The sequence below is a fragment of the Lithobates pipiens genome, unplaced genomic scaffold (genome assembly GCF_037356315.1).
Source record: "Lithobates pipiens isolate NorthernLeopardFrog02 unplaced genomic scaffold, aLitPip1_a1.2 Scaffold_10, whole genome shotgun sequence".
NCBI lineage: Eukaryota > Metazoa > Chordata > Amphibia > Anura > Ranidae > Lithobates > Lithobates pipiens.
The window spans coordinates 20,023,768-20,049,503 of NW_027507686.1; the positions used below are offsets into that span (position 1 = coordinate 20,023,768).

Below are 25,736 nucleotides of genomic sequence, written 5' to 3' on the forward strand. Positions count from 1 at the left end.
TTGCACTGGAACCGACACAGACCGTTGTGGGTGGTCTGATTATATACCCTCCGGGCTCCTCCCATAATTACGGGCCACCATACTGGCCCTCTTATATATATATATATATATATATATATATAGCTTAAAAAAACGGGGCAGACTCGATGGACCATTTGGTCTTTTTTCCGACATCATGTTTCTATTTGATTATAATTGCTGGTTACTCACCTATTGTTCAATCAATACAAGTGCATATATCAAAAATCTCCCAAATGATGTTATATATGGACTCTTATGCATGAGTTATATACAAGGCTTTTTACCAGTTCATTATTATTATTACTCTGGTCATTGTGTATCTTCAATATATACAGTGCCTTGAAAAAGTATTCATACCCCTTGATATTTTCCACATTTTGTCATGTACAACCAAATAGGTAAATGTATTTTATTGGGATTTTATGCTGTAGACCAACACAAAGTGGCACATAATTGTGAAGTGGAAGGAAAGTGATTAATGGTTTTCAACATTTTTTACAAATAAATATGTGAAACGTGTGGGGGGCATTTGTATTCAGCCCCCTTTACTCTGATACCCCTAAGTAAAATCTAGTGGAACCAATTGCCTTCAGAAGTCACCTAATTAGTAAATAGAGTCCACCTGTGTGGGCATTTGTCTGGCACCCCCCTGAGTCCATACTTTGTAGAACTCCCTTTCGCTGCAGTTACAGCTGCAAGTCTCTACCAGCTTTGCACATCTAGAGCGGGACATTTCTTCCCATTCTTCTTTGGAAGGTTTAGAAACTTTGTTAGTCTTTAATTACTGTCTGTGCCTTTCTATCCTGGTGACTCATTGTCTAAGTTGGTGGCACGGAGACAGGAAGTGAAGGAAAATCTCCCCAATGTGTTAATTCACAGCAATAAAAACTTTTACAAAGTATTTATTTTCGTCATAACAGAAGCAAGATGTTCAAAGAGAAGTTTAAAGCAAGTCATTTGTCTTCAAGCCTAAAAACCACCATAGATCAACTGCGGAAAATAAAAGCTGCAAAAGGTAAGTACATTTTGTCTGATGGATTGAGCTACATGTTGGCTTATATCAGTGGGTCGTGATTTGCCCGCCATTGATCACGGCATCTGTCTTGGAATCTTTGGGAGATGTTCAGAGTTTCATAATTTATTACATACTTCTAAAAAAAGGTAATTGGTTACTTACCTGAAAGATGGCAAGAGAAGGTCCATTGGTTCCAAACAGGTTCTATTGGGCGCAGGGCTGGCCCAAGACATTGTGCTGCCTGGGTCCAAGAATGAAATGTGCCCCCCCCCCCCCCCGAAAAAAAAGCACGCCCACCAAAAGGCCCCCACATCCATTATTTTATATCAGGATAATTAAAACTAAAATTAAATTAATCAGGAAGTCAGATTTTGACCTAAACACAGGCATGTGAACCTAGGTTAAGGGATAGTTCACACCAGGATCACATGGGAACACACGCTCTTCCGTGGTAAGCATTTTGAAAGTCCATTCAGTTGAATGGGCTGCAAAAAGTAACAGACTGTGAAGGCAGTATATATAGACAGGCTAGAGTAGTATATATAGACAGGCTAGAGTAATATATATAGACAGGCAAAGGCAGTATATATAGACAGGCTAGAGTAGTATATATAGACAGGCTAGAGTAGTATATATAGACAGGCTAGGGTAGTATATATAGACAGGCAAAGGCAGTATATATAGACAGGCTAGAGTAGTATATATAGACAGGCTAGAGTAGTATATATAGACAGGCTAGGGTAGTATATATAGACAGGCTAGAGTAATATATATAGACAGGCTAGAGTAGTATATATAGACAGGCTAGAGCAGTATATATAGACAGGCTAGAGCAGTATATACAGACAGGCTAGAGCAGTATATATAGACAGGCTAGGGTAGTATATAAAGACAGGCTAGGGCAGTATATACAGAGTCTCCTTGTGCTGTGTACTGTCCCTCCCTCTCCTCCTCCCCAATCTTCCTTCCTCCTCCAGTCTGGGCTGTTCCTGTCACCTGCCAGATCACTCTCCTCAGTAATGGGGTGACAGTAGAAGATTGGGGGATCTTGGTGCTGGATAAGGGGGTTAGAGCTCTGTGATTGGCCAATCAGTATGCTGACTCTCTACACCAGTGTCAGCCCACCCATTAAGGGCGAATGGGCGCCGCCCCCTATCTATGCATCCGGCCCCCTGATCTACATTCAGGGTGCCGGACCATGGATTCCAATGGGGGGGGTGGATTTTTTGAAGCACGTGATTAGAGCCAGAGGCTCTAATTGGCTTAAAAAAAGGGTGGGCTCGAGGTGCACCCAGTTGTGTGACAAAAGCGAGTGAATATTCGCTATTCTCACACTAATCCTCCTCCTGGCCAATCAGGAAGCATCTTGTGAGACCAATCACCCGATTGGCTGAAAGGACAGGCGATCCTTTTGAACACATAGCGCCTAGAGGGAGGAGAGAGGAGACGCACGACGGAACTGTCAAGCTGGAGGAGAGGACACAGGAGCCACTCGCCACCCACCACCTAGATGGGGTAAGTGCCGGACCGACCAACAGACAACGAGCGAGTGGGTGGGTGGGGTGTTCAATTGAGTTCCACCTGGGGGGTTGTTGCTTGCAGCCCTCCCAAAAAATAACACCAGCCGCCACTGCTCTACACTTCTCTCTGCCCCCCCCCATCCTTCCATGACCTTCACTTCACTTGGCGTCCCCCCTGTTCATCAAAAGCTTGTGAGAGAAATTGTCTCCCAGCTCTATCATATGGGCGGAATAAGGGAGGAGACTTAATCTCACACTAATCTCCGGCTGTCACTGAAGCATCGGGTGTAGACTCGGTGAGAGTGCCACGGCTGTGGACAGCGTTGTGTCAGGCAGCCCACGCAACTCTCACTGAGTCTGCATTCAGTGCGGATCGTATAGTTAGCACTGGTCCCGCTCTGCCGCCTGGGTCCAATGGACCCAGTGGGACCCATGGTAGGGCAGTCCCTGATTCGGTGGTCCATTGTTGTATACCAGATCACAACACATATGCTGTGGTCCATTGGTTCCAAACCAATGTCTCTGCCATCAGGCAGGAGATCAACCAGCTACTGCTAAAGGAAGCCCTAGCAACCTCTGGAAGAATCCATGGAGACCTGGTTGAGAAAGGCTGCTCTAGAGAGCACCGACCATGAATTACAACAAGCTGTTTCTCATGTTCATACAGGTACGGGGATGGAGATAACCAGGAACGACGTAATAAACCATTTAAAGCTAAAGAAAACACTTTTAGCTGAAGTGTGCGTAGAGCGCATCATTCGAGAGGACAACTTGTTGGTGGCCATGGAAATTATACAGATGTTCGTGGAAGTACTCCACAAAAAAGTTGGATTGATAGAATCAAAACCGTAAGTAGCTATATTTATGAAAATAATAAACTGCCATCACTGCGCCAAAGATTTCTATATCGATTTGTGCTACCCCCTCTGCTAAACCAAAAATATCCCATGTTGATAACACAGATATGCAACTAAAAATCTTACAAAATATGGGCGCTAGGTATCAATATTTCTTCTATACTACATATAAATATCACGAAATAAAATCAACCCAAAAAAATGTAATCCGTATAAAATAACATACACCAATGAAGATTCGGTGTCTATATAACAGTCCGGTTCAAATAAAAAGTCCAACTGTCTGACCCGTGGTAAGTTTACACCTTCAAACTGTGCTCTGATCATCCAATCAAAACTTGGACTTTTTGAAAAGCAAAATGCTATGTGTGGCGGGAAAACTAACATGGCAACCTGTTAAGCCCCGTACACACGAGAGGACTTATGTCCGACAGACTTCCGAAGGAGTCCTGCCGGAGTTCTGCCGGAGTTCCGACAGAGTTCTGACGGACTTTTCGACTGAGCGGACTTGGCCACACACAATCACACCAAACTCCGACGGATTCGAACGTGATGACGTACGACTGGACTCGAATAAGGAAGTTCATAGCCAGTAGCCAATAGCTGCCCTAGCGTCGGTTTTAGTCCGTCGGAATAGCATACACACGAGCGAATTTTTCGAAGGGACCGGGTCCGGCGGAGTTCCGTCGGAAAAATTTGATGCATGTTCCATATTCTAAAGTCCGTCAGACTTTTGCGAATCAAAAGTCCGTTGCAGCCCACACACGATCGAATAGTCTGACGGAATCATTCCGTCGGACTTTGGATGTTGAAAAGTCCGCTCGTGTGTACGCGGCATTAGAGTCTGCAAAAGACTTGAGACCGGGGCGGAGGTTCACCTTCCAGCAGGACAACGACTCTAAACATACAGCCAGAGCTACAATGGAATGGTTTAGATTAAAGCATATTCATGTGTTAGAATGGCCCAATCACAGTCCAGACCTAAATCCAATTGAGAATCTTTGGCAAGACTTGAAAATTGCTGTTCGCAGACGCTCTCCATCCAATCTGACAGAGCTTGAGATATTTTGCAAAGAAGAATGGGCAGAAATGTCCCTCTCTAGATGGGCAAAGCTGGTAGAGACATCCCCAAAAAGACTTGCAGCTGTAATTGCAGAGAAAGGGAGTTCTACAAAGTAATGACTCCGGGGGGCGCCATACAAATGTATCCCCCACATTTTTCACATATTTATTTGTAAAAAATTTGAAAAACCATTTATCATTTTCCTTCCACTTCACAATTATGTGCCACTTTGTGTTGGTCTATCACAGAAAATCACAATAAAACTAATTTATGTTTTTGGTCGTCAAATGACAAAACGTAAAAAATTTCAAGGGTATGAATACTTTTTCAAGCCACTGTATGAAGAAAATAGCATGTAGCTTGGGGTCTAAAAGAAAATCAGTGTGTATGTGCAGTAAAGCATGCTTGCTATACACACTGTGGAACATAAGGGTTTAATCCTCTGCATTCTGTAAAAAGGTGGTTTGATCCTGTCTTCTCTGATCCTCCCCTTTTTTTTACTGTCCCCAACCCATCTGCTGATAGAACAGAGCCTTGTGTACACTCTGTACATTATCAGTTTGGAGTGTATTACTAGAGAGTTTATTTTTGCCTTTTTTGGGAGGGTGCATGTGATCAGCACAGGGCCAATCAGCACTGTCCACACAGAAAGTCAGGGGTCATGCAGCCTCAAAGGAGAATGAAAACTCCTCCTGCAAGCTTTAACCAGACACTGATAGAAGTCACAAAACTGCTGATGAGAAAAGGTATTTAGTAGTTTATATTTACTAAAATAATTGCATTTCCATGTTCCATGTTCTGTGGGAGAGCAGATTTAGTGCCTGCAGGCTCCTGGGTTTGGTAACACTTTAAGGGAGACGCATGATAAGAGTTCCCTGTATGTACAATTTTTGCCTAGATACTTTTAAACGTTGTTGCTATTGCATTAAAAAGTTCCTCATTTTGGTGATTGTTCCATTGTGTACAGAGACATTGAGGAGAGCCTATATGAAGCTGTGTCCACTATTATCTGGGCTGCCCCACATCTGGTAACGGAGGCTCCTGAGCTACAGAATGTAAGTGCAACATCTGTGTGTTAGGGATGCAATTTTGCTGGATATTGCACCGGTAATAACAGTACTAAATATATTGATAAGTTGAATAGGGAACAGGAAAGGTAGAAACTGTCCTTTCCAGCCATGAAGGTTTAACCCTTTCATGACTAAGCCTATTTTTGGCATTTGGTGTTTACAAGTTAAAATCCATATTTTTTGCTAGAAAATTACTTGGAACCCCCAAACATTATATATATTTTTTAGCAGAGACTCCAGAGAATAAAACGGCGATTGTTGCAATATTTTATGTCACACGGTATTTGTGCAGCAGTGTTTTAAACCCAACTTTTTGGGAAAAGGGACACTTTCATGAATTAAAAAAAAAAACGAAACAGTAAAATTAGCCCAATTTTTTAGCATAATGTGAAAGATAGTGTTACGCCGAGTAAATAGATACCAAACATGTCACACTTTATAATTGAACGCACTTGTAGAATGACGACAAAGTACGGTACCTAAAAATCTCAATAGGCAACGCTTTAAATTATTTTTACGGTTACCAGGTTAGCGTTACAGAGGAGCTCTGACGATCGCGGCGATACCTCACATGTGTGATTTGAACACCGTTTACATATGCGGATGCGACTTCCGTATGCGTTTTCTTTGCTTCACGAGCTCGCGGGGACGGCGGGCGCTTTAGAAATTTTTTTTTTAATTTTATTTATTTTAAAATGAATAAATCGTTTTTTTTAAAAACAGACCCCTGATCCCTCCTTTACAATTCAATGTATTCAGATTGCCGAAAACGGCGATTCTGAATACTGTATATTTTTTTTAAACCGGCGCCATTGGCAGCCGAGTAAACGGGAAGTGATGTCATGACGTCGCTTCCGTGTTTACTATAAGGAGACTGGAATGACGGCGTCATTCCAGTTCCTCCCCAGCAGCCGGAGGCATCAGAGGGGGAATCGGTGCTCCCAATTAAACAGCAGCACCGGTAATAGCAGCAGGAGGCGGTGGGAGGGGGGACGTTTAGCCGCTTCGGTTGTTATGCCTGGATAGCCAATCGTCCGCTGTAAAAAACGGTTCCAGGATGATGCCTGCAGGATCTTGGTCTACCAAGATGGCCATCGCCACACAGGGATAAAGTGTAGAATGAAGCGTGGTAAGTTGGTCCTGGGAAAAGATCAACTGCAACAGTCTTTAGCCACTTCGGTTGTTATGGCTGGATAGCCAATCATCCGCTGTAAAAAACGGTACCAGGATGATGCCTGCAGGTGTGGGCATCATCCCGGTATAACCCCCGGAAGCCGAGTACGCATATCTGCGTATGCTCGGCGGGAAGGGGTTAATTGTGTCTTGAAACTGTATTGCTTATAGAGACTCTTCCCCCGTTCACACTGAAAGCGGTTTTGAAGTTGCACAACTTTACTTGAAATCGCACAATTTCAAAGCCGCATGCCAGTGCGACTTCAGGTGCGACTTGGCTGACATCTGTGTGACTTCATTGGGGGGTGGAGGAGAGTGGTGCAGAGGTCAGAGCCAAGGAGGAGGGGTGGAAGTGAGATATGGGCAGCCTATGAAAGAGAGTTGAACCCTGCACTCTGTATGTAACACACCCCTAAACCCTGCACACTGTATGTAACACACCCCTAAACCCTGCACACTGTATGTAACATACCCCTAAACCCTGCACTCTGTACATAGTGTACTCCTAAACTCTGCACTCTGTATGTAACAAACCCCTAAACCCTGCACACTGTATGTAACACACCCCTAAACCCTGCGCACTGTATGTAACTCACCCTAAACCCTGCACTCTGTATGTAACACACCCCTAAACCTTGCACACTGTATGTAACACACCCCTAAACCCTGCACTCTGTACGTAGCATACTCCTAAACTCTGCACTCTGTACGTAACGTACTCCTGAACCCTGCACTCTGTACATAGCGTACTGCTAAACCATGCACATTGTATGAAGACTACTCCTAAACCCTACATACTGTGCATAGCGTACTCCTGAGCTCTGCACTCTGTACCTAGCATACTCCAAGACCCGGCACTCTGTACGTAGCGTACTCCTAAACCCTGCACTCTGTACATAGAATACTCCTAAACCCTGCACTCTGTACATAGCGTACTGCTAAAACCCTACACTCTGTATGTAGCATACTCCTAAACCCTGCACTCTGTATGTAGCATACTCCTAAACCCTGCACTCTGTACGTAGCGTACTCCCAAACCCTGCACTCTGTACGTAGCATACTCCTAAACCCTGCACTCTATACATAGCGTACTCCTGAACTTTGCATAAATTGTCATAGAGATACAACTGGCCCTTTGAGCACATCCATAATGCTTATGCGACCCACAATGAAATTGAGTTTGACACCCCTGTGATAAAGCAAAGCCCTTTTCCTCTACCAAGATGGCCATCGCCACACAGGGATAAAGTGTAGAATGAAGCATGGTAAGTTGGTCCTGGGAAAAGATCAACTGCAACAGTCTTTAGCCGCTTCGGTTGTTATGGCTGGATAGCCAATCGTCCGCTGTAAAGAACGGTACCAAGATGATAACTGCAGGTGCGGGCATCATCCCGGTATATCCCCCGGAAGTCGAGTACGCACATCTGCGTACGCTCGGTGGTAAGTTGGTCCTGGGAAATGATCAACTGCAACAGTCTTATAAGCACTACTGGTGACTACTCCTTAGCCCTCCGCTGGATGTTTTTGGAAAGAGCCTCCACCGTTCAGGTCCTTTTTTGCACACATAATTTCTCAAGTACTGAATTGCCCATTAATAACTGTTTTTTTTTATTATTATTATTGAGTGTATCAGGTGATTGGGCAAGGTGTAATGTAATAAAACTAATAGAAAATTCCCTTTGTCATTAGTGTTTTGATGACTTTGTTTCGTTGTGTTACAGGTGTCTCATCAGCTCTGTCTTAAGTACAGCAGGGAATTTGGAAACCAGTGTCGCTCAGGAAAAACAGGATTTGTCAATAGCATAGTAGGTGTACAGTATATACTCTGGCTGTAACTGTTAGCTGGCTCATAGATGCGATTTTGCTTGCCATTTTGAATTGACCTACTTACTACCCATGCCTGTCTCAATCTACCTTGCCCCAAACTTGTCTCTTTTCCTCAACTCTGCTCTTCATTTTGGCTGTAATTCTTGGCTAGGCAGTAGCTCTTTAATGAACTTATGTGTTATCCCTTGTCACTGATGATATTTGGCTTGATTGACCCCCTCCTTAAACCACAATGGGTCACTGTGTAACGACTTTGCTACTTTGTGGATTTTTTGGTAATACCAAGGACTGCTGTCGCACCTGCTGCTTCTAGTGTAGCGGTAAAATGTCTTGGTGTGCTGACGCCTTGAGAGTTCCCTTCACTGGAACTAAGGGACCAAGCCCAACCCCTGAAAAACAACCCCCACCCCATAATCCTCCCTCCACCAAATGAGTTGGACCAGTGCACAAAGCAAGGTCCATAAAGACATGGATGAGCGAGTTTGGGGTGGAAGAACAGCATACCAAGACATTTTGGACAATTTCATGCTCTCAACTTTGTGGGAACAGTTTGGGGATGGTCCCTTCCTGTTCCAACATGACTGCCCACCAGTGCACAAAGCGAGGTCCATAAAGATATGGATGAGCAAGTTGTTGGTCCATCAGACCTGCATACCGACGAGCGGTTTTCTTGACAGGAACTGGTTCTGGCGGAATGATTTGAAACATGTTCTATTTCTAAAGTCCATCAGATTTTTCAACAGAAAAGGTCCAATGAACCCCACACATGATCAAATTGTTCAGACGGATTCGTTCCGTGAGACCTTTGCTGGCGAAAAGTCCGGTCGCGTGTACACGGCATAACAGACTCATTGCATAATACTGAGGCAAGCCACAGGTAGGCCGTGGCCCACTGGAACCATGGTTTTTTTCTGGATGGGCTGGTTGGGAAAGGAGAAAGACTGGGGAATCTAAGTGTCTCATAATTTTGGTAGAACTCATTGTCACCGTCTAAGGATACCCTAAACAAGCTCTATACACTCCTGAACATTCCAATAGGCCTTTGAATTAGGGAGGGATCTAGCGATTTATGGTCACCCTAACCGTTCCTTCATATCAACCATTTTGTATCCACAGGTAATGCAGAATTTAAGTGCTGTATCCCCTTCCAAATCCGAGGTGGAGAAACGCCTGTCTGATATTGCCATGCAGGCTGGGGTTGAGTTTCAATCAGATCCTGGAAGATCTGGTAATATCCCACCTTACCCTAAACCCAATGTGCCATATCCTCAACCAGAAGTAAGTATACATATATATGGGACTATATATGGGTTTGCGCATCAAGATGGTTAAATATACAAAATCCAGTTGGTGTTTTCATTCAGTAATGGTCCAGACTATTCCACAAGGCAAAAGTCTCCTCTTGGTAATACCTTATAGAGCATGCAATGAGGTTTTTTAACTTACCTCCTGAACCCTCAGCGTGCAGATATACCTGTCCCTGGAAACAGAAGAGATCCAGTTTAGGAATGCAGGATCTGCACCACAACAATGTATCACAACGATCTACAGATATGCTTTCATTTCTTATATTGAAGCATTTAGGTACATCAGCCAGCAGTTCCAATAATACAGAATGGCGTTCATGGCGAATTAAAGAGAACCTGGGTTAACAGTACATGCATAATCTATTTAATGCTGTATGAAACATGGTGGACAACAGCATTGGATTATAACAATAACCATCTTGGTGGCATCTCAAAGGTCTAAGTGAGCCCAGACCTTTCACTTTTAGAACCGCTGGTCCAAATATGACTTTCAAAAGAAAGGCAATAAGGTTAAGTGCGTCATGTAAGCATGTTACAATGAATTCTTTGGGAACTGATATTATCAGTGAACCTAGAAAAAACGTTGGGTTTCCGCTCCGGCTTTGACAGCGCTGTATAATGGATCCTGCTGTGGGTGCAGGCTAGGTGGGTGCCAGTCCTGACTGCATACATAATGAAAAGCATTAGAAATGTCTTATGCCCCATACACATGGTCGGAAATTCCGATGGAAAAAGTCTGATCGGATTATGTTGTCAGAAAATCTGATCGTGTGTGGGCTCTATCGGACTTTTTCCGTTGGAGAGCTGGGTCTAAAATTTTCCCACAACAGAATCCGAATGGAATTTTTACGATCGTGTGTAGTGAATTCCGATGCACAAAGTGCCACAAACGCTCAGAAAAAATTTGGAGACAAAAGCTATTGGCTACTGGCCTCTACGGAGTCCCGTCGTACGTGTATAACGTCCCCTCGTTCCGAACGATCGGATATTCTGACAACTTTGTGCGACTGTGTGTATGCAAGACAAATTTCGGGCCAAAATCCGTCGGAAAAAATCTGGCGGATTTTGTGGTCGGGATGTCCGACCGGGCGTATGGGGCATAAGTCACTGCACACACTGAGCAAAGTGGTATGCAACGGACAAAAGGGTCGTTGCGACTAATTGGATGGGAAAATGGAGATTCAGGTCCACATCCCTTGTACAACATGGAAAAGAAAGTTTCCTCAAAAAAGGGACTTTAAAAGGACCATGAACACTAAAGAGAGAATGTTTAGTAAAAAATGAAAACTTTATTATAAATAGTTAACATCATATCAAAAAGAAGCTAAAACACATGATACTACTGAAATACACATGAGATTGAAACACGAAACAGTGGAAGAAACCCAGACCAACTGTCAGATAGACAGATGAAACCCAACGTGTTTCGACATATGGAGTAAGGGTCTTCTTCAGGGAGAGAAAGGAGAGGGCTGAAAGACTTCTATATAGCTACGAGCAATCTATAAGACTGAATAGAAATCATGATTATACATATAACGTTGCATTCTATGATATATAAGCGATGTCTTGATATACAAGTAGCATCACATTACAACTAAGTATAAAAGAGAGAAGAGAGGCACCTCTAAGTGTAGCAATGTGGTTACATTTAATGAAGGTACAACATTTAGCAACATATTGCTACACTTAGAGGCACCTCTACCATCCCAACCATAACACTACCTGCCTGGAGTTTGCATGTTCTCCCTGTGCCTGCGTGGGTTTCCTCTGGGTACTCCAAAGACATGCTGGTAGGTTAATTGGCTTCTGTCCATAATTGGCCCTAGTATATGAATGGGGACCTTGGATTGTGGCCTTCTTGAGGGTAGGGGCCGATGTGAGTGTGCAATGTACAATGTACAGGGATTGGGACAATTGTAGACACTCACTCAGGTTGAACTGGATGGACTGGTGTCTTTATTTAACCTTACTAACGTTGTAACTACCGTGTTTCCCCGAAAGTAAGACAGTGTCTTACTTTCTTTTTATCCCCAAAAGCCCCACTATGTCTTACTTTCGGGGTATGTCTTATATTGGAAAAAAATTGTCGAATTTTTTGTTTTAACCATAAAATTAACATTTATTAACAACCTGAACAGTATTGTATTCACCACAAAACAGTTTTATAAAAGGAAGTGCCAAGAATGTCTTGTTACAACATTGCATAACATGTAAACCAATGAAAAATGGTAAGAACGAACAGTGGAATACTGGAGGATAAAACAGATTTATGTGTGATACAGTACCACCTGCTGTATTTAATCCAGTGTGACACCTGCTGATACCCACTGGGTTACATACAGCAGATGATACCCCAGTATGCCAGTGTGTATGTTTTACTGATGTATGATTAATACTGTGTGCATTACCGTATTTTAAGCAGGAGGCGGCAGTGACAAGTGCAGGGGACGGCGCGGTGACGTATGGAGAGGGGGGCGGCTCAGGCGTGGGCAGGAGGCGGCGCTCATTAAGATCAGAGGGAAATGGCAGACGCGGCGACGTATGGAGAGGGGGACGGTGCGGACGTGGGCAGGAGGCGGCGCGCAGCTAGATGAGAGGGAGGCGGCAATACCCCCGTGTTTCCCCGAAAGTAAGACATATGTCTTACTTTCGGGGTACGGCTTATATTAGCCGACCCCTCTGAAACTCCCCATACGTCTTACAATCGGGGGTGTCTTACTATCGGGGAAACAGGGTATGTAACGCTCTTCTCTTTTATACTCTGGAGCTCCTGCTGGATTTAGTTCTAATCTCCTTGTGGAGGCTTCCATTTGTGGAAGGACCTTTTATGGTTACACAACCTGGTCACATTGCTATAATCTTTTTATATGGACTATAAACTGAAGGACTTATGAATAAATGGTTGTGGAACAAATCATTTGAGTTTCCATTATTTCTTATGGGGAGATTTGCTTTGATATAAGAGTGCTTTGGATTACAAGCATGTTTCCGAAACGAATTAGGCTCGCAATCCGAGGTTTTACTGTATAGTAAGAAATTTAAAAAAGTGATTATTAATTACCACTAAAAGAAAGATTAATCTGTCTCAAAAATGTATATGGAATAAATTACTGTACAGTGTTGCATGACCAAGTAATTGCCAGCCAAAGTATCATAGCACTGCAAACTGAAAAAATGGTCTGTTAATACAAGGAGTGAAACATGTCAGTATTGAAATGTACAGTCTTGAGACAATTTACTATCTTAAATTTTTATCATCTAAGAATGTCTTTTTTTTTTCCAGTTGCCGAAATTTCCTAATGCAGAGAATATAATGGAGGAATTAGGAATTGATTCCCAAGGAGATTTAAAAAAGAGTTCGGTGAGTCCTATGTGTTTATGGCCTCACGGCTTAGAAGTATCTGAAGTAGGAATCATTCTCACTGCCTGATCAACTGCTTCTAATCTCACACACTACAGCTTCCTCCTAGGGCTGGAACGTCACTAGTGTGTCACTTCTGGTCTGAAAGGAGTAGTGACGTAGTGGTCCAGAATTGGAATGGAGGGGCAAGGCAGCAGCAAGGAAAGCCAGGCGCCTGACCCGGAAGTGTCAGAACTGTATATGTACAGGGCCGCTGATAGAAATCATGGGGCCCCGTACAGCCTACCCGATGGGGCCTCCTTCAGCTCCACCCTGCCCCTGGCCCCTCCCCAGACCCCGCCTTGAAACAAAGTGCAGGTTTGTCTACAAGTGATAGGCATGGGTGGCATTGTCTGCAGCACATTACGGCATTGGCGGCATGGGTGGCACTGTCTGCAGCACATTACGGCATTGGCGGCACTGTCTGTAGCACATTATGGCATTGGCGGCACTGTCTGACACTGTCTGTAGCACATTATGGCATTGGTGGCAAGGGTGGCACTGTCTCTGCAGGCAGCACATGCGTTTTGGGCCATAATGCATGTGCTACCTGCAGACAATGCCGTAACGTGCTGCAAACAGTGCCAGCCGTGACACTAATGGCATAACGCATGTGCTACTTGCTGACAGCACCACCCATGCCACCAATGCCATATTGTGCTGCAGACAGTGCCACCCATGTCGCCAATCGCATAATGCCATTGGCAGCATGGGTGGCACTGTCTCTGCAAGCATCACATGCGTTATGACATTAGCGTCATGGGTGGCACTGTCTGCAGGCAGCACATGTCTTATGTGCCATAACGCATGTGCTACCTGCAGACAGTGCCACCCATGCCATCAATGCCATATTCTGCTGCAGACAGTGCCACCCATGAAGAGGCATTCTTTCGCACCCAAAATAGAGGAAATAGTCCCTCCCCTGCCGCTACCTAGTCTGCGAATAGCTATCTGCACCCAAAAAAAAACAAAACGTAAAAATAACCGGGGGGTGGTGGGGGCTATTTGGTTGGTAGTTGATTCAGACGGACCCTGATCGGCCATGGCTGGTGGATTTCTTTTATATTAATTATTTATCTGCTCAGCTTGCCTGGGTCCCCCTGCTGGCCGGGCCCAGTACAACAGGGCCAGTTGTACTGGCCTATCAGCGGCCCTGTATATGTAGCACCCTCTAGTGTGCTAAATGTAGACAGCTTTGTTGTTAGTGTAGGTAATGCCGCGTACACACGATCAAACAATCCGGTGGAAAAGTCCGGCAAACTCAAGTCCGCCAAACAATCCCCCCGTGTAGCCTCCGGCATACTTTTTTGGCCCGAAAGTGCGGCGGACTTAGAATGCCGTGTTGCACTCCAATCTTCCCGCCGGACTCGCATTTCGGCGAACAATCCGGCCGTGTGTATGCCAGTCCGCCGTACTTTTGAAATGAGCGGACTTTTCCCGCCCGGAGAAAAGTCCGCTCATTTCGAGCGGGTCTCCAGGTAGGCGGGGCCCGCGAAGAAGACGTCGCTGGCCCCGCCGCCTGGTATGGACTTAAAGGGGAACCCCAACGCCGAATAAAAAAAAAAAAAAAAGAAAAAATCGGCGTGGGGTTCCCCCCAAGTCCACAACAGACCCTTGTCCGAGCACGCTACCCGGCCGGCCAGGAAAGGGGGGCGAGCGAGCGCCCCCCCTCCTGAGCCGTACCAGGCCGCGTGCCCTCAACATGGGGGGTGCCTTGGGGAAGGGGGGCCGCGCAGCCCCCCCACCCCAAAGCACCTTGTCCCCATGTTGATGAGGACAAGGGCCTCTTCCCGGCAACCCTGGCCGTTGGTTGTCGGAGTCTGCGGGCGGGGGGCTTAATAAGGGGGCCCCCGGATACCGGCCCCCCACCCTATGTGAATGAGTATGGGGTACAATGTACCCCTACCCATTCACCTGTAAAATAAAAGTACAAAAAAAACACAACACACAAGATAAAATACTTTATTGCACAGCTCCGGGGGTCTTCCGTCTTCGGGGGTCTTCTCGCCGGACTCCTCCGCTATCTTCTTGTAGCTCTTTTGCTAGCGGAGGAGTCTGGCTTTCTTCCTCGCCGCCGGCCTCTTCTTTTCCGACTTCGGGGGTCTTGTCCCCCTCTTCGGTTCTTCTGCCGGGCCACCACGCCTTCTTCTAGCTCTTTTACAGGCAGTGGCCCGGTCTTCTGTCGCCGCCTTCCGTTCTTCTTCTTCTTCTTCTTCTCCAGGAGATGTTGACTCGACGATCTCTGCGGCCGCAATGCCAGGGACGCGCTGCGCTGCCACTTATATAGGGACAAGGGGCGGTGTCACATGGCTTTATGTCACATGGGTTGGTGTCACATGGTGACCCCGCCCCCTTACAATGTCACAGTCCCGGAGGATGCTGGGACTGTCGCCATGTGACATCAACCCATGTGACCAACCCATGTGACATAAAGCCATGTGACACCGCCCCTTGTCCCTATATAAGTGGCAGCGCAGCGCGTCCCTGGCATTGCGGTCGGAGAGATCGTCGAGTCAACATCTCCTGGAGAAGAAGAAGAAGAACGGAAGGTGGCGGCGGCGACAGAAGACCGGGCCACCGACTGTAAAAGAGCTAGAAGAAGGCGCGGTGGCCCGGCAGAAGAACCGAAGAGGGGGACAAGACCCCCGAAATCGGAAGAAGAGGCCGGCGGCGAGGAAGAAAGCCGGACTCCTCCGCTAGCAAAAGAGCTACAAGAAGATAGCGGAGGAGTCCGGCGAGAAGACCCCCGAAGACGGAAGACCCCCGGAGCTGTGCAATAAAGTATTTTATCTTGTGTGTTGTGTTTTTTTTGTACTTTTATTTTACAGGTGAATGGGTAGGTGTACATTGTACCCCATACTCATTCACATAGGGTGGGGGGCCGGTATCCGGGGGCCCCTTATTAAAGGGGGCTCCCGGATTCCGATAAGCCCCCCGCCTGCAGACCCCGACAACCAACGGCCAGGGTTGTCGGGAAGAGGCCCTTGTCCTCATCAACATGGGGACAAGGTGCTTTGGGGTGGGGGGGCCGCGCGGCCCCCCCTTCCCCAAGGCACCCCCCATGTTGAGGGCACGCGGCCTGGTACGGCTCAGGAAGGGGGGGTGCTCGCTCGCCCCCCTTTCCTGGCCGGCCGGGTAGCGTGCTCGGACAAGGGTCTGTTGTGGACTTGGGGGGGAACCCCACGCCGATTTTTTTCGGCGTTGGGGTTCCCCTTTAAGTCCATACCAGGCGGCGGGGCCAGCGACGTCTTCTTCGCGGGCCCCGCCTACCTGGAGACCCGCTCGAAATGAGCGCACTTTCCTCCGCGTGTGTGGGCGAGTCCGTTCATTTTAAAAGTAGGGCGGATAGTACGGCGGACTTAGTACACCGTATTAGTCCGCTCAAAAAGTGCCGTGTGTGGGCAAGTAGCCCGTTCGGAAAGTCCGATGGACAGTCTGGCGGGAAGTCCGCCAGACTAAGTACGTCGGACATACCGCTACGTGTGTACGCGGCTTAAAAGTTATTTTTAACTCAGAGCCTAGCCTGGGCTATGAATCTGGGTCAGGGTTCAGTGACTCAGGACTGGGTGACTCATCCTAGCAGATTCTCTGGTACCCCCCTTCTGTGGAACCCTGGAGAATGTTATAGACATAGTGGGTGGAGACTAGGAGGGGCTGCTTGTAATATTTATGAAAGCCTCAGCCAATCCCCAGTAAAGGGCTAGCAGGGGGCAGGCCACCTCACAAATAGACATGAGTCATGCCAGGGAGGGGCAGTTGGGTGGAAGATTGAGATGGAGTGTTGAGGAGGCTGTTGGTGGCCCTTGAGGGTAACCCCTCCCCCTAGTCTTGGTGGGGTGACCTCAGGCCTGGGGCTTGGCTGCTAAAAGATCCTGCTAGGCCACACAGAGGAGGCCCTTCCTGGAGGTACGGGAGCAAGGAGAGAGGGCAGCAGGTCAGCAGGTCTGGTAGATCTCTTGGGAGTCAGCCAGGTGGGCTGGTGAGTGTCAGTCTGGAGGACTGTGGGGAGAAGTTAGCCTGAAGGGCTAGTGAGAGGAGCACCGGCAGCCAGGTGGGTTGGCAGTGCCTGAAGAGGTGGTGTTGGGATCAGTAGCCACAGCAGTGAGGCAAGCTGGACACTGAAAGTCTGCTACACAACTAAGGGTCCCTCGGATTCCTGCCTGTAATGGGCCATTGTTTTCAACTGACTAAGTGAATGTCAGGTATTCACAGTGATCCAGCTAGGTTCAGCAAGCAAGTGCTGGAGGAAGAAGAGAAGCTGTATATAGAGACTGTATATAGGAAGAGTTGTCCCTGAAGTTGTTAAAGTCAAATGGGCATCCCATACTCTCCCATCCCTATCCAAGTTATTACCCTCAATAAATAAAAAAAACAAAGTCACGGACTGTTCTCTGTTTGAAAAGTACCTATGAAAATTCGGTGTGCCTGGCTTTGTAGGGTGGGGGATACCAGGTTACCTGTGGTTCCTTAGGGGGTGTGCTACATATATTTGCAGGAGAGAAAAGACTGGATACAAAAGGTAAATATTTTCAATGTATCATACTTCATAAAGCTGCATTGTGCTATACTCCTGCGTCCTGGTCATTGCCGTCTTTAATATTGATTGGACCCTGGGCAAAAAAAATAAAAAATGTGCCCCCCCCCCCCCCCCCCCCAATGCAATTTCACTCTCCACCTGCTCTGAGACATACAATTAATAAAAGCTAGACTTAAAATCAGTTTACTGTATCAGATCAGGCAGCAATTGTGATTGGTTGCCAGGGGTTACAGCATATCATTACTGCTTACTGACTGGTTGCTAGAGGCTACAACACACATTACAGCTCAGTGATTAGCTGCAAGAGGTCACAGCAAATGATTTCTGCTTGTTAATTGGTTGCTAGTGATTACTGTACAGTAATACTGCTCACTGATTGGTTGCTAGAGGTTTACAGTACATCATCTCTTCACTGCAGGGGAGCATGATATATATATGACTGCCTCCTTTATTTACATATCAATGCCAGCAGGCTTAGTATTGTCACCACTATTTACATATGAATGTCGGTTATTTACATGTAAACACAGGGTCTGCAGGTGAGTCACCTGTACACAACAATAGGGCAGAGCTGGGCAGCATTAGTAGCAGCACTTCACACTGAAATATCGGGACACAGTAGAGGACTAAAACTTCAAGGGACAAGGTAATTTAAAATGGCATAGTTGGCAAGTATGAGGCAGCTGCTTTGGGCCCCACAACAATGACAGGGCCCAGGGCAGCTGCTCCTTTTGCCCAGCCTTAAAGACGGCCCTGGTCCTGGTGACAGAGTCTCATTAAGTAGCTAATGGTGTTTACTTTTTATTCTTTGTTTGAAATAAGAATCAGCAGGGAGGGAAGGGCAAGAAATGTTCATAATTCCTGTACATCCACTTTTAAACCCAACTTAACTTTCTGCTTAATGCAGTCTAGGTGCAAAAAAAATTGCCAATTTTCTTACATTTTCTTTCTAAAGCAGCTGCAGCCTGAGTAAGCAAAGTCTGTGGCAGAGTTGGACAGTGAGGCAGCCATGATCTCTCTGCAGGAGTCAGAGCAATAGCACACAGAGAGAAAGGCTGCACTCTACAACTGCTAGCAGGAAACAGGAGTCTTTTCTACTCAAGCTGTGGCTACTTTCTAAAGAAAATTAACCATTATGAGGATTATCTTGAGGACACGTTGAAGAGGATTTTATTGAACAATTTTCCTGACACCAGTAGATTACTGTGTGGTGGAAAACGTAGTTTTGAGTCTTCTATTGGTCAAGAGAGGGGTGTTGGAGAAGGCGTCCACCTAAGTGAGGCATTTCGGGTTTTTTTTTTAGTCCTTACCGCCAAGGGCTGTCAGCTTCCACATCCCATCGGCAGCATCAGCATCACATGGTTGACGATTACCTCGGGCCAAAACAGAGACGGAGAGCTTTCCAGCTGACGATCCGCTGACTTACTGGGTCATGAGAATAGACCACTGGCCAGAACTTGCCCAGTATGCTATTGAGTTGTTTGGCTGCCCGGCAGCTAGCGTGCTTTCAGAATGGGCATTCAGTGCTGCAGGAGGTTTTCGTTACTGATCATAGAACGGGTCTGTCCACAGACTCCGTGGACCATTTGACTTTTATAAAAATGAATCAGTCCTGGATTACCAGCTATGAAGCCCCTGATGCCGATGTCACTGATTAAGTCTTTTTGGGATGTGGAATCTTCGACTTCGAGGCTGCCTAGCTTTGAGGGTGTTCAATCATTTCATCTGGAGGAATGTTTTTGGTATTGATTTCATGGGCACAATTAACACCCAAAGACCAATTTTTCAGCACCTGTTTGACAGGGGCATATCATTGCAATTTTTTTTGCCTTCATCAAGAGCACCTCTATAGGATACAGGGAGAAGGTGCCCCCGACACCCAAAGAGTATTTTTTCTGCACCTGTTTGAAATGTGCATATCATTGCAATTTTTTACAGCAAGGCCAAGTCTTGCTTTTATCAAGCTTACCTCTATAGCAGGGGTCTCAAACTGGTGGCCTCCAGCTTTGGCAGAATTACAATCCCCATAAGGCATTGCAAGACTGACAGTTACAAGCATGACTCCCACAAGCAGAAGCATGATGGGACTTGTAGTTCTGCCACAGCTGGAGGGCCGCCAGTTTGAGAGCCCTGCTCTATAGCAGTGATTCTCAACCAGGGTTCCTCCAAAGGTTGCTAGAGGTTCCTTCAGCATTGAGCAATTTCTGCCTCTCAAATAAGTTCCCACTGACTCCACTGATCTTTTTAGCTATCTGTAAGAGGTCATTCTTCCCAATGACCACAAATGTAAGGACCATTCTTCCCACTGACCCTCACACTATTGTATCATGAGTTGTAGATTTCTAATTTTTAGCAGGGGTTCCCTGAGACCGGTGAACTATTTCAAGGGTTCCTCTGTGTTGAAAAGGTTTGAGAAAGGCAGCTCTATAGGGTTATGGTGGAAAGGTGCCAATGACACCCAAAGACCAGTTTTTCTGCACCTGTTTGACAGGTGCCTATCATTGCAATTTTTTAGTGTCCCCATCTTCTGATGGCTCCTTCCAGCAGGATAATGCACCATGTCACAAAGCTCCAATCATCTCACCACTGGACAATAAGGTCCCTGTCCTCCGATGGCCTCCACACTCACCACATCTCATCTAATAGAGCTCCATTGGGGTGGTGAAACGGGAGATTGGCGTCATGGATGTGCAGCCGACAAATCTGCAGCAACTGGGTGATGCGATCATGTCACTATGGAGCAAAAAATCTGAGGGATGTTTTCAACACCTTGTTGAATCTATGCCACCAAGAAAGAAGGCAAAATGGGGTCCAACACTTTACTAGTAATGTGTACCTAATAGAGTGGCCAGTAAGTGTATTTCCCTAACAAGAACACATCAGATGGAGTTTTCATGCATATTCTGGGTCCTCTGAGCTAAAAATTCAGTCTGACATAAATCAGATCTATTCCTGACATAGAAGTCCTCTCCTCTGTTCTATACTGTGATGGTGACGAGGATGAGGAAGATAACATAGTGGGACTAGAACTAAACACTCAACTAAATGTCACCAGACTGTAACAAAAGTGTATAAGAGATAAGTCCCTTATTTTGTCTTTGATTTTTTGATTTTTTTTTCATAGGAAACATCAACTCCCAAGTCAGACCCACCTCCTTTTGAGTGTGAGTATTGAACTTTGGCCAGAGGCAGAAACCTTGTCCAACAGAAAATATTTGGGATCATTAAATTGTATCTAAACTCAAGAATAAAAATCTATTATAATGCATGTAAGCAGGTTCAAATATGGGGTTCTGGTGAGTTAGCGACTGGCCCGGGCTGGGGAAAGGGTTAAGTGTTGTAAGCTCAGTTCCCGGACTTTTGGCCCTAGCCAGCCCACCTATATGCTATAATCACTTCAGCCCCGGAAAGTGATTAGGCCATTTTTTTTGTGATATGGCACTGCATTGCTTTCCCTTCTCTAATTTTTTTTCCTTTTTTTTGGCGTTGAGGAGCTTGTTTATTTGCAAATTCTGGTAATATTTAATGTTCTAGTAAAGTTATTTTTTTGAGTATAATTTTTTTTTTCAATTATAACCAAGCATATACGTAATAACAGAAAAGGGAATAAACCTATTTTAGAATAAAAAAAAAAAGGCAAGACCAACATCGCTAAGCATATATAACAAATAAACCAACATTGACACATATTAAATTTATAAACTAAATATAGGAGGTTGATATGGTTTATAAATTAGTACACCACCCTAATGAAAATTCATTATCAAATCAAATAGTAACCTCCGAAGTATATCTGATATGCGAAAATGACATCAATTGTTAACCTATAATACATATACCTTGACTTATCTACTTTAGGATAGAAGAAAACCTTTCTCCTGACCCCAACAATGGGGGTCCGGAGACAAAATCTACTAAAAAAAAGAGAGAGAAAAAAAACCCCCAACTAACGAGCCAATTTTGAAAAAAGAAGCAATGTTTTTTACTTTCTGTTTAAAATATATCCAATAAAAAATTTAAAAAATACAATTTCTTCATCAGTTTAGGCCAATTTGTATTCTGCTACATATTAAATAAAAAAATATAAAAAAAATCCCAATAAGCTTATATTGATTGGTTTGTACAAAAAATATTGCGTCTACAATATATTTATGGAATTTTGATTTTTTTTTCTTTTTTACTACCAATGGCTGCAATCGGTGACTTATAGCGGGACTGCAACATTGCGGCGGACAAATTGGACACTAACTGACACTTTTGACACTTTTTAGGAACCAGTGAAACTAATACAGTGATTAGTGCTAAAATATGCACTGTCACAGTTACTAATGACAGTGGCTGGGAAGGGGTTAACTGTGTGCCTAACTAGTGTTTTAGTGTTGTGGGGGTGGTGCTTTTACTAGGGGAAGGCATGGACCCATGCTTTCCCTACTGACAGAAAGGCAATCTGCCTGTGTACCAAACGATCAGTGGGTGCCAGCAGACATCAAGTCTGCAGGACCTGCTGATCGACTCCTGCTGTATAGAATCAAAGCGGGAGTGAATCACCAGCGGCGCAGACTTGTGCCCACTAGCTGGAAGTGCAGGATCACGTATATGTATACTTAATCCTACGCAGTGTGGCTGCCCTGAAGCAGTAGAACTGCTATAGAGCGGTCGGTAACTGGATAAATAAGGGGGAAGGCTAAGGTCCAAAAAGGTGGGTGGCCAGTGGCACTATTGAAGAAACAGGATTTGCGGAGAACATCAAAGCCATAGACAGTGCCATGATGGACTCTCACCCTCACGTGCACGGGCACAGTAGGCCATGCCCAACATGCAGCTTACCAGTCCTTAGATGTAATGGCTGCATTTGTTAGCTTTTATGAAGCCCTTTACCCCTTTTTTTTCACCTGGTGATCCTGCCATTAACACACTTCCTCTCTTAGGGGGAATAATGACCACTCACACAGTATCAATGGAGGAGCAGCGTTGTCAGCCTATAACAGGAAGAATATCATAGTTGTCAACAGTCCCGAAATTCCCGGGACATTCCCGGTATTTAGACCCTTGTCCCAGTCTTTACATCAAAGAAAAGTTCCGAAATTGCTGCACTCTCTCTAAATCCTTTATTGTATATCATAAAAACAACACAAATACCATGAGGATATAACAAATAGAACATGTTTTACACTAGTAGCATAGTTGCCAACAGTCCTGAAATTCCCGGAACATTCCCGGGATTTACCGTGTCCTGGGGAATTTCACAGGATTTATTGTTTTCTCGATTTTTCGCCAGAGCCGCTGCTAGAGGTCTGGGGCCAGCACTAGTGAATTGTCTCCAACGCCACTTTACAGAAGACCAGCTCTCGTGAGGAAGAAACAAGAGGGGCAGCACGGTTGGCAATGAAAGTGACTGCCAATAGAAATTGAGCTGCTCCAAACAGCTTTAATTTTTTTCAAACCCCCCCGCTACACCACGTCTATAAATTAAGCCCCGCCCCTTAATTTTAATTACAGACAAAAAAGTGTTCCTATACATTTTTTTTACAATGTTGGACTATTATAACTATTGAATGTTAAGACTACTGTCATGTGATAATTGTGCTACTGTTTATCAAATCGATACAGTCAAATTCATTTTAGTGCAAACACAATATAATACCCTTTTTCTTTTTAGTAAAATATAAAAGATAAGGCTGTGTTGAGCATGTGGGTGGCTTTAGTCCAAATAACTTCTATTATAGTCCAGCATCTGGCCATAATGTTGCAGTCACAATAAAAATCGCTGTTCGCCGCCATTACTAGTAAAAAAAAAAATATATATATATATATATATATATATATTAATAAAAATGCCATAAAACCATCCCCTATTTTGTAAACGCTATAACCAATCAATAATCGTTTATTGTGATTTTTTTACCAAAAATATGTAGAAGAATACGTATCGGCCTAAACTGAGGGGAAAAAAGATTTTTTAGACATTTTTGGGGGATATTTATTATAGCAAATAGTAAAAAAAAATTAGTTTTTTTCAAAATTGTCGCTCTTATTTTGTTTATAGTGCAAAAAATAAAAACCGCAGAGGTGATCAAATACCACCCAAAGAAAGGTCTCTTTGTGGGAAAAAAAGGACGTTAATTTTGTTTGGGTACAGCGGCGTACGGCCGCGCAATTGTCAGTTAAAGCGACGCAGTGCCGAATCGCAAAAAGTGGTCTGGTCTTAAGCCAGCAAAATGGTCCGGGGCTGAAAGTGGTTAAAGAACTTTAAATAACACGGTTTAACATAAAGAGAGAACATTGGAAGATGAGTGGTGACTGGCTACTATGGGTTTTTTCTTTTTGCATATTGCTCATTGTCCTTTATAATTAGCTTTTGTGTTTATAACTTGTATTATAATGTTTGCTGTTTTTAGGTATCCCTGGTTTTACAGAGGATGTGCTGAATACCCGTGGAGAAGTTTAGGTGACCTGCCTGATGTCACACTCAGCAGCTCGAGGGACAACCTGGGTACAGATGAACAAACAATGTACTCAGATAGGAATGTCATTATAATTTCTTGTAAATTAAAATTAAAGCCTAATTGAAGTCTCAAGCATGTATGCCTTTTTATACACCTACACCAGGGCTCAAGTCCTGCGGGAACGCATGGGAACAGAGTTCCTGCACTTTTTCCACAACAGGAACTCAGTTCCCATTAGGAGCCGTGTCCTGCAAGACTTTGAAGTATGTGAGCTGTGTGGCAGGTGCTACACCAGCAGCCGCCGACACAGCTCGCAATAGTAAGTGCTGCACGCCAGGGGTGGACTGACCATTCGGCATTGCCAGTAGGGGGCCCCATGACAGCTTCCTCTTCGATCTACCTGTCAATCACAGCTAGCTGATGGGTAGATCAGGTCCCTGCTGTTAAGAGATTGTATTTAGTCAGATCTCTCGTGATGTGCTCCTCCCCGTCGGCCCCTCCTGATTTTCTGTCTCCTTATCCCCCCCCCAGTCTCCTGCATACTTGCTCTGTGTGTCCAGCTGAATCCCCCCTCCTCTGTCTTCAGAGTGTCATATGATGAGAGAACCCAGAGGAGGAGCACAGCTATTCTCCTCACAGGACATGCAGGGAGAGAGGTGAGCTGAGGGAGGAACATCAGTTTGGGGTGGTAAGCTGAGCACAATACCTGGCAAAGTTTAATGCCAGGAGGGAAGTTTATGTGGAAATATGTGAAGGGTTGGAATAGCAGCGAGTGTGTGTTGGAGCCCTGCAGAGTTTGCAGCCCCCCCAAGCTAATATACATCTCCTAAGCAGGAACACATCACTATCTCCCCAAGCATTGTCCAGATAATGTGCAGTTAATTTATGACCTTTCCGTTTAACCCTGTGTTATCCAAACTCTGTTCAATGAAAAGTGTAAAATCACCACATAAACACTCTATATACAAAATAACATTCCCTAATAAAGATCAGAACATGATGTTCACATTTGCATGGAAGCTCAATTGAATGAATGCTGATTATTCAGAGAATTACCGTATTTATGTTTATTGAGGATTGTTTTTTTATGTACTAACAGTTAAGCTTCATACACACAATCCGAAAATTGGATGAAAAATACCACTTTTGAAGCGTTCGTGCATATCAGTGTATCATTTTTTTATTTATTTTTTGGTGGGGGAGTGGATCTTGGGTGGGAGTTCCCACACTTTTTTCCCCAGGATTTGACCCCTGACCTACACCACCATATGTTAGGATTTTTCCTTAAAATACCCTAGTGCAGTGGTCTCCAAACTATGGCCTGGGGGCCAAATGTGGCCCTTTGGTTGCCTTTACTCGGCCCTTGGGGCGCTATTCCTCCCAATGATATGAGACACTATTCTGCCATCTGACACCAAAAATGGAGCACCATTTCTCCCACCGATACAGATAATGAGGGCACTATTCTTCCCTAGGATAGCAGCAATGGGGCACTAT

The 25,736-nt window shown here is 44.9% G+C and overlaps 1 protein-coding gene across 1 annotated transcript in view; it reads left to right on the top strand.

The window, feature by feature from the left end:
• Nucleotides 1–24,371, top strand: part of LOC143927819 (IST1 homolog) — a 33,572-nt gene extending 9,201 nt beyond the window's left edge. Inside the window, exons 2-9 of the mRNA XM_077452222.1 lie at nucleotides 942–1,036; nucleotides 3,224–3,404; nucleotides 5,444–5,531; nucleotides 8,441–8,524; nucleotides 9,663–9,824; nucleotides 13,140–13,217; nucleotides 20,918–20,957; nucleotides 24,192–24,371. Of these exons, the coding sequence (XP_077308348.1) occupies nucleotides 949–1,036; nucleotides 3,224–3,404; nucleotides 5,444–5,531; nucleotides 8,441–8,524; nucleotides 9,663–9,824; nucleotides 13,140–13,217; nucleotides 20,918–20,957; nucleotides 24,192–24,241 (771 nt within the window). The 5' untranslated portion in view covers nucleotides 942–948 and the 3' untranslated portion in view covers nucleotides 24,242–24,371. The remainder of the gene's footprint in view (nucleotides 1–941; nucleotides 1,037–3,223; nucleotides 3,405–5,443; nucleotides 5,532–8,440; nucleotides 8,525–9,662; nucleotides 9,825–13,139; nucleotides 13,218–20,917; nucleotides 20,958–24,191) is intronic.
• The last annotated feature ends 1,365 nt before the right edge of the window (nucleotides 24,372–25,736 follow it).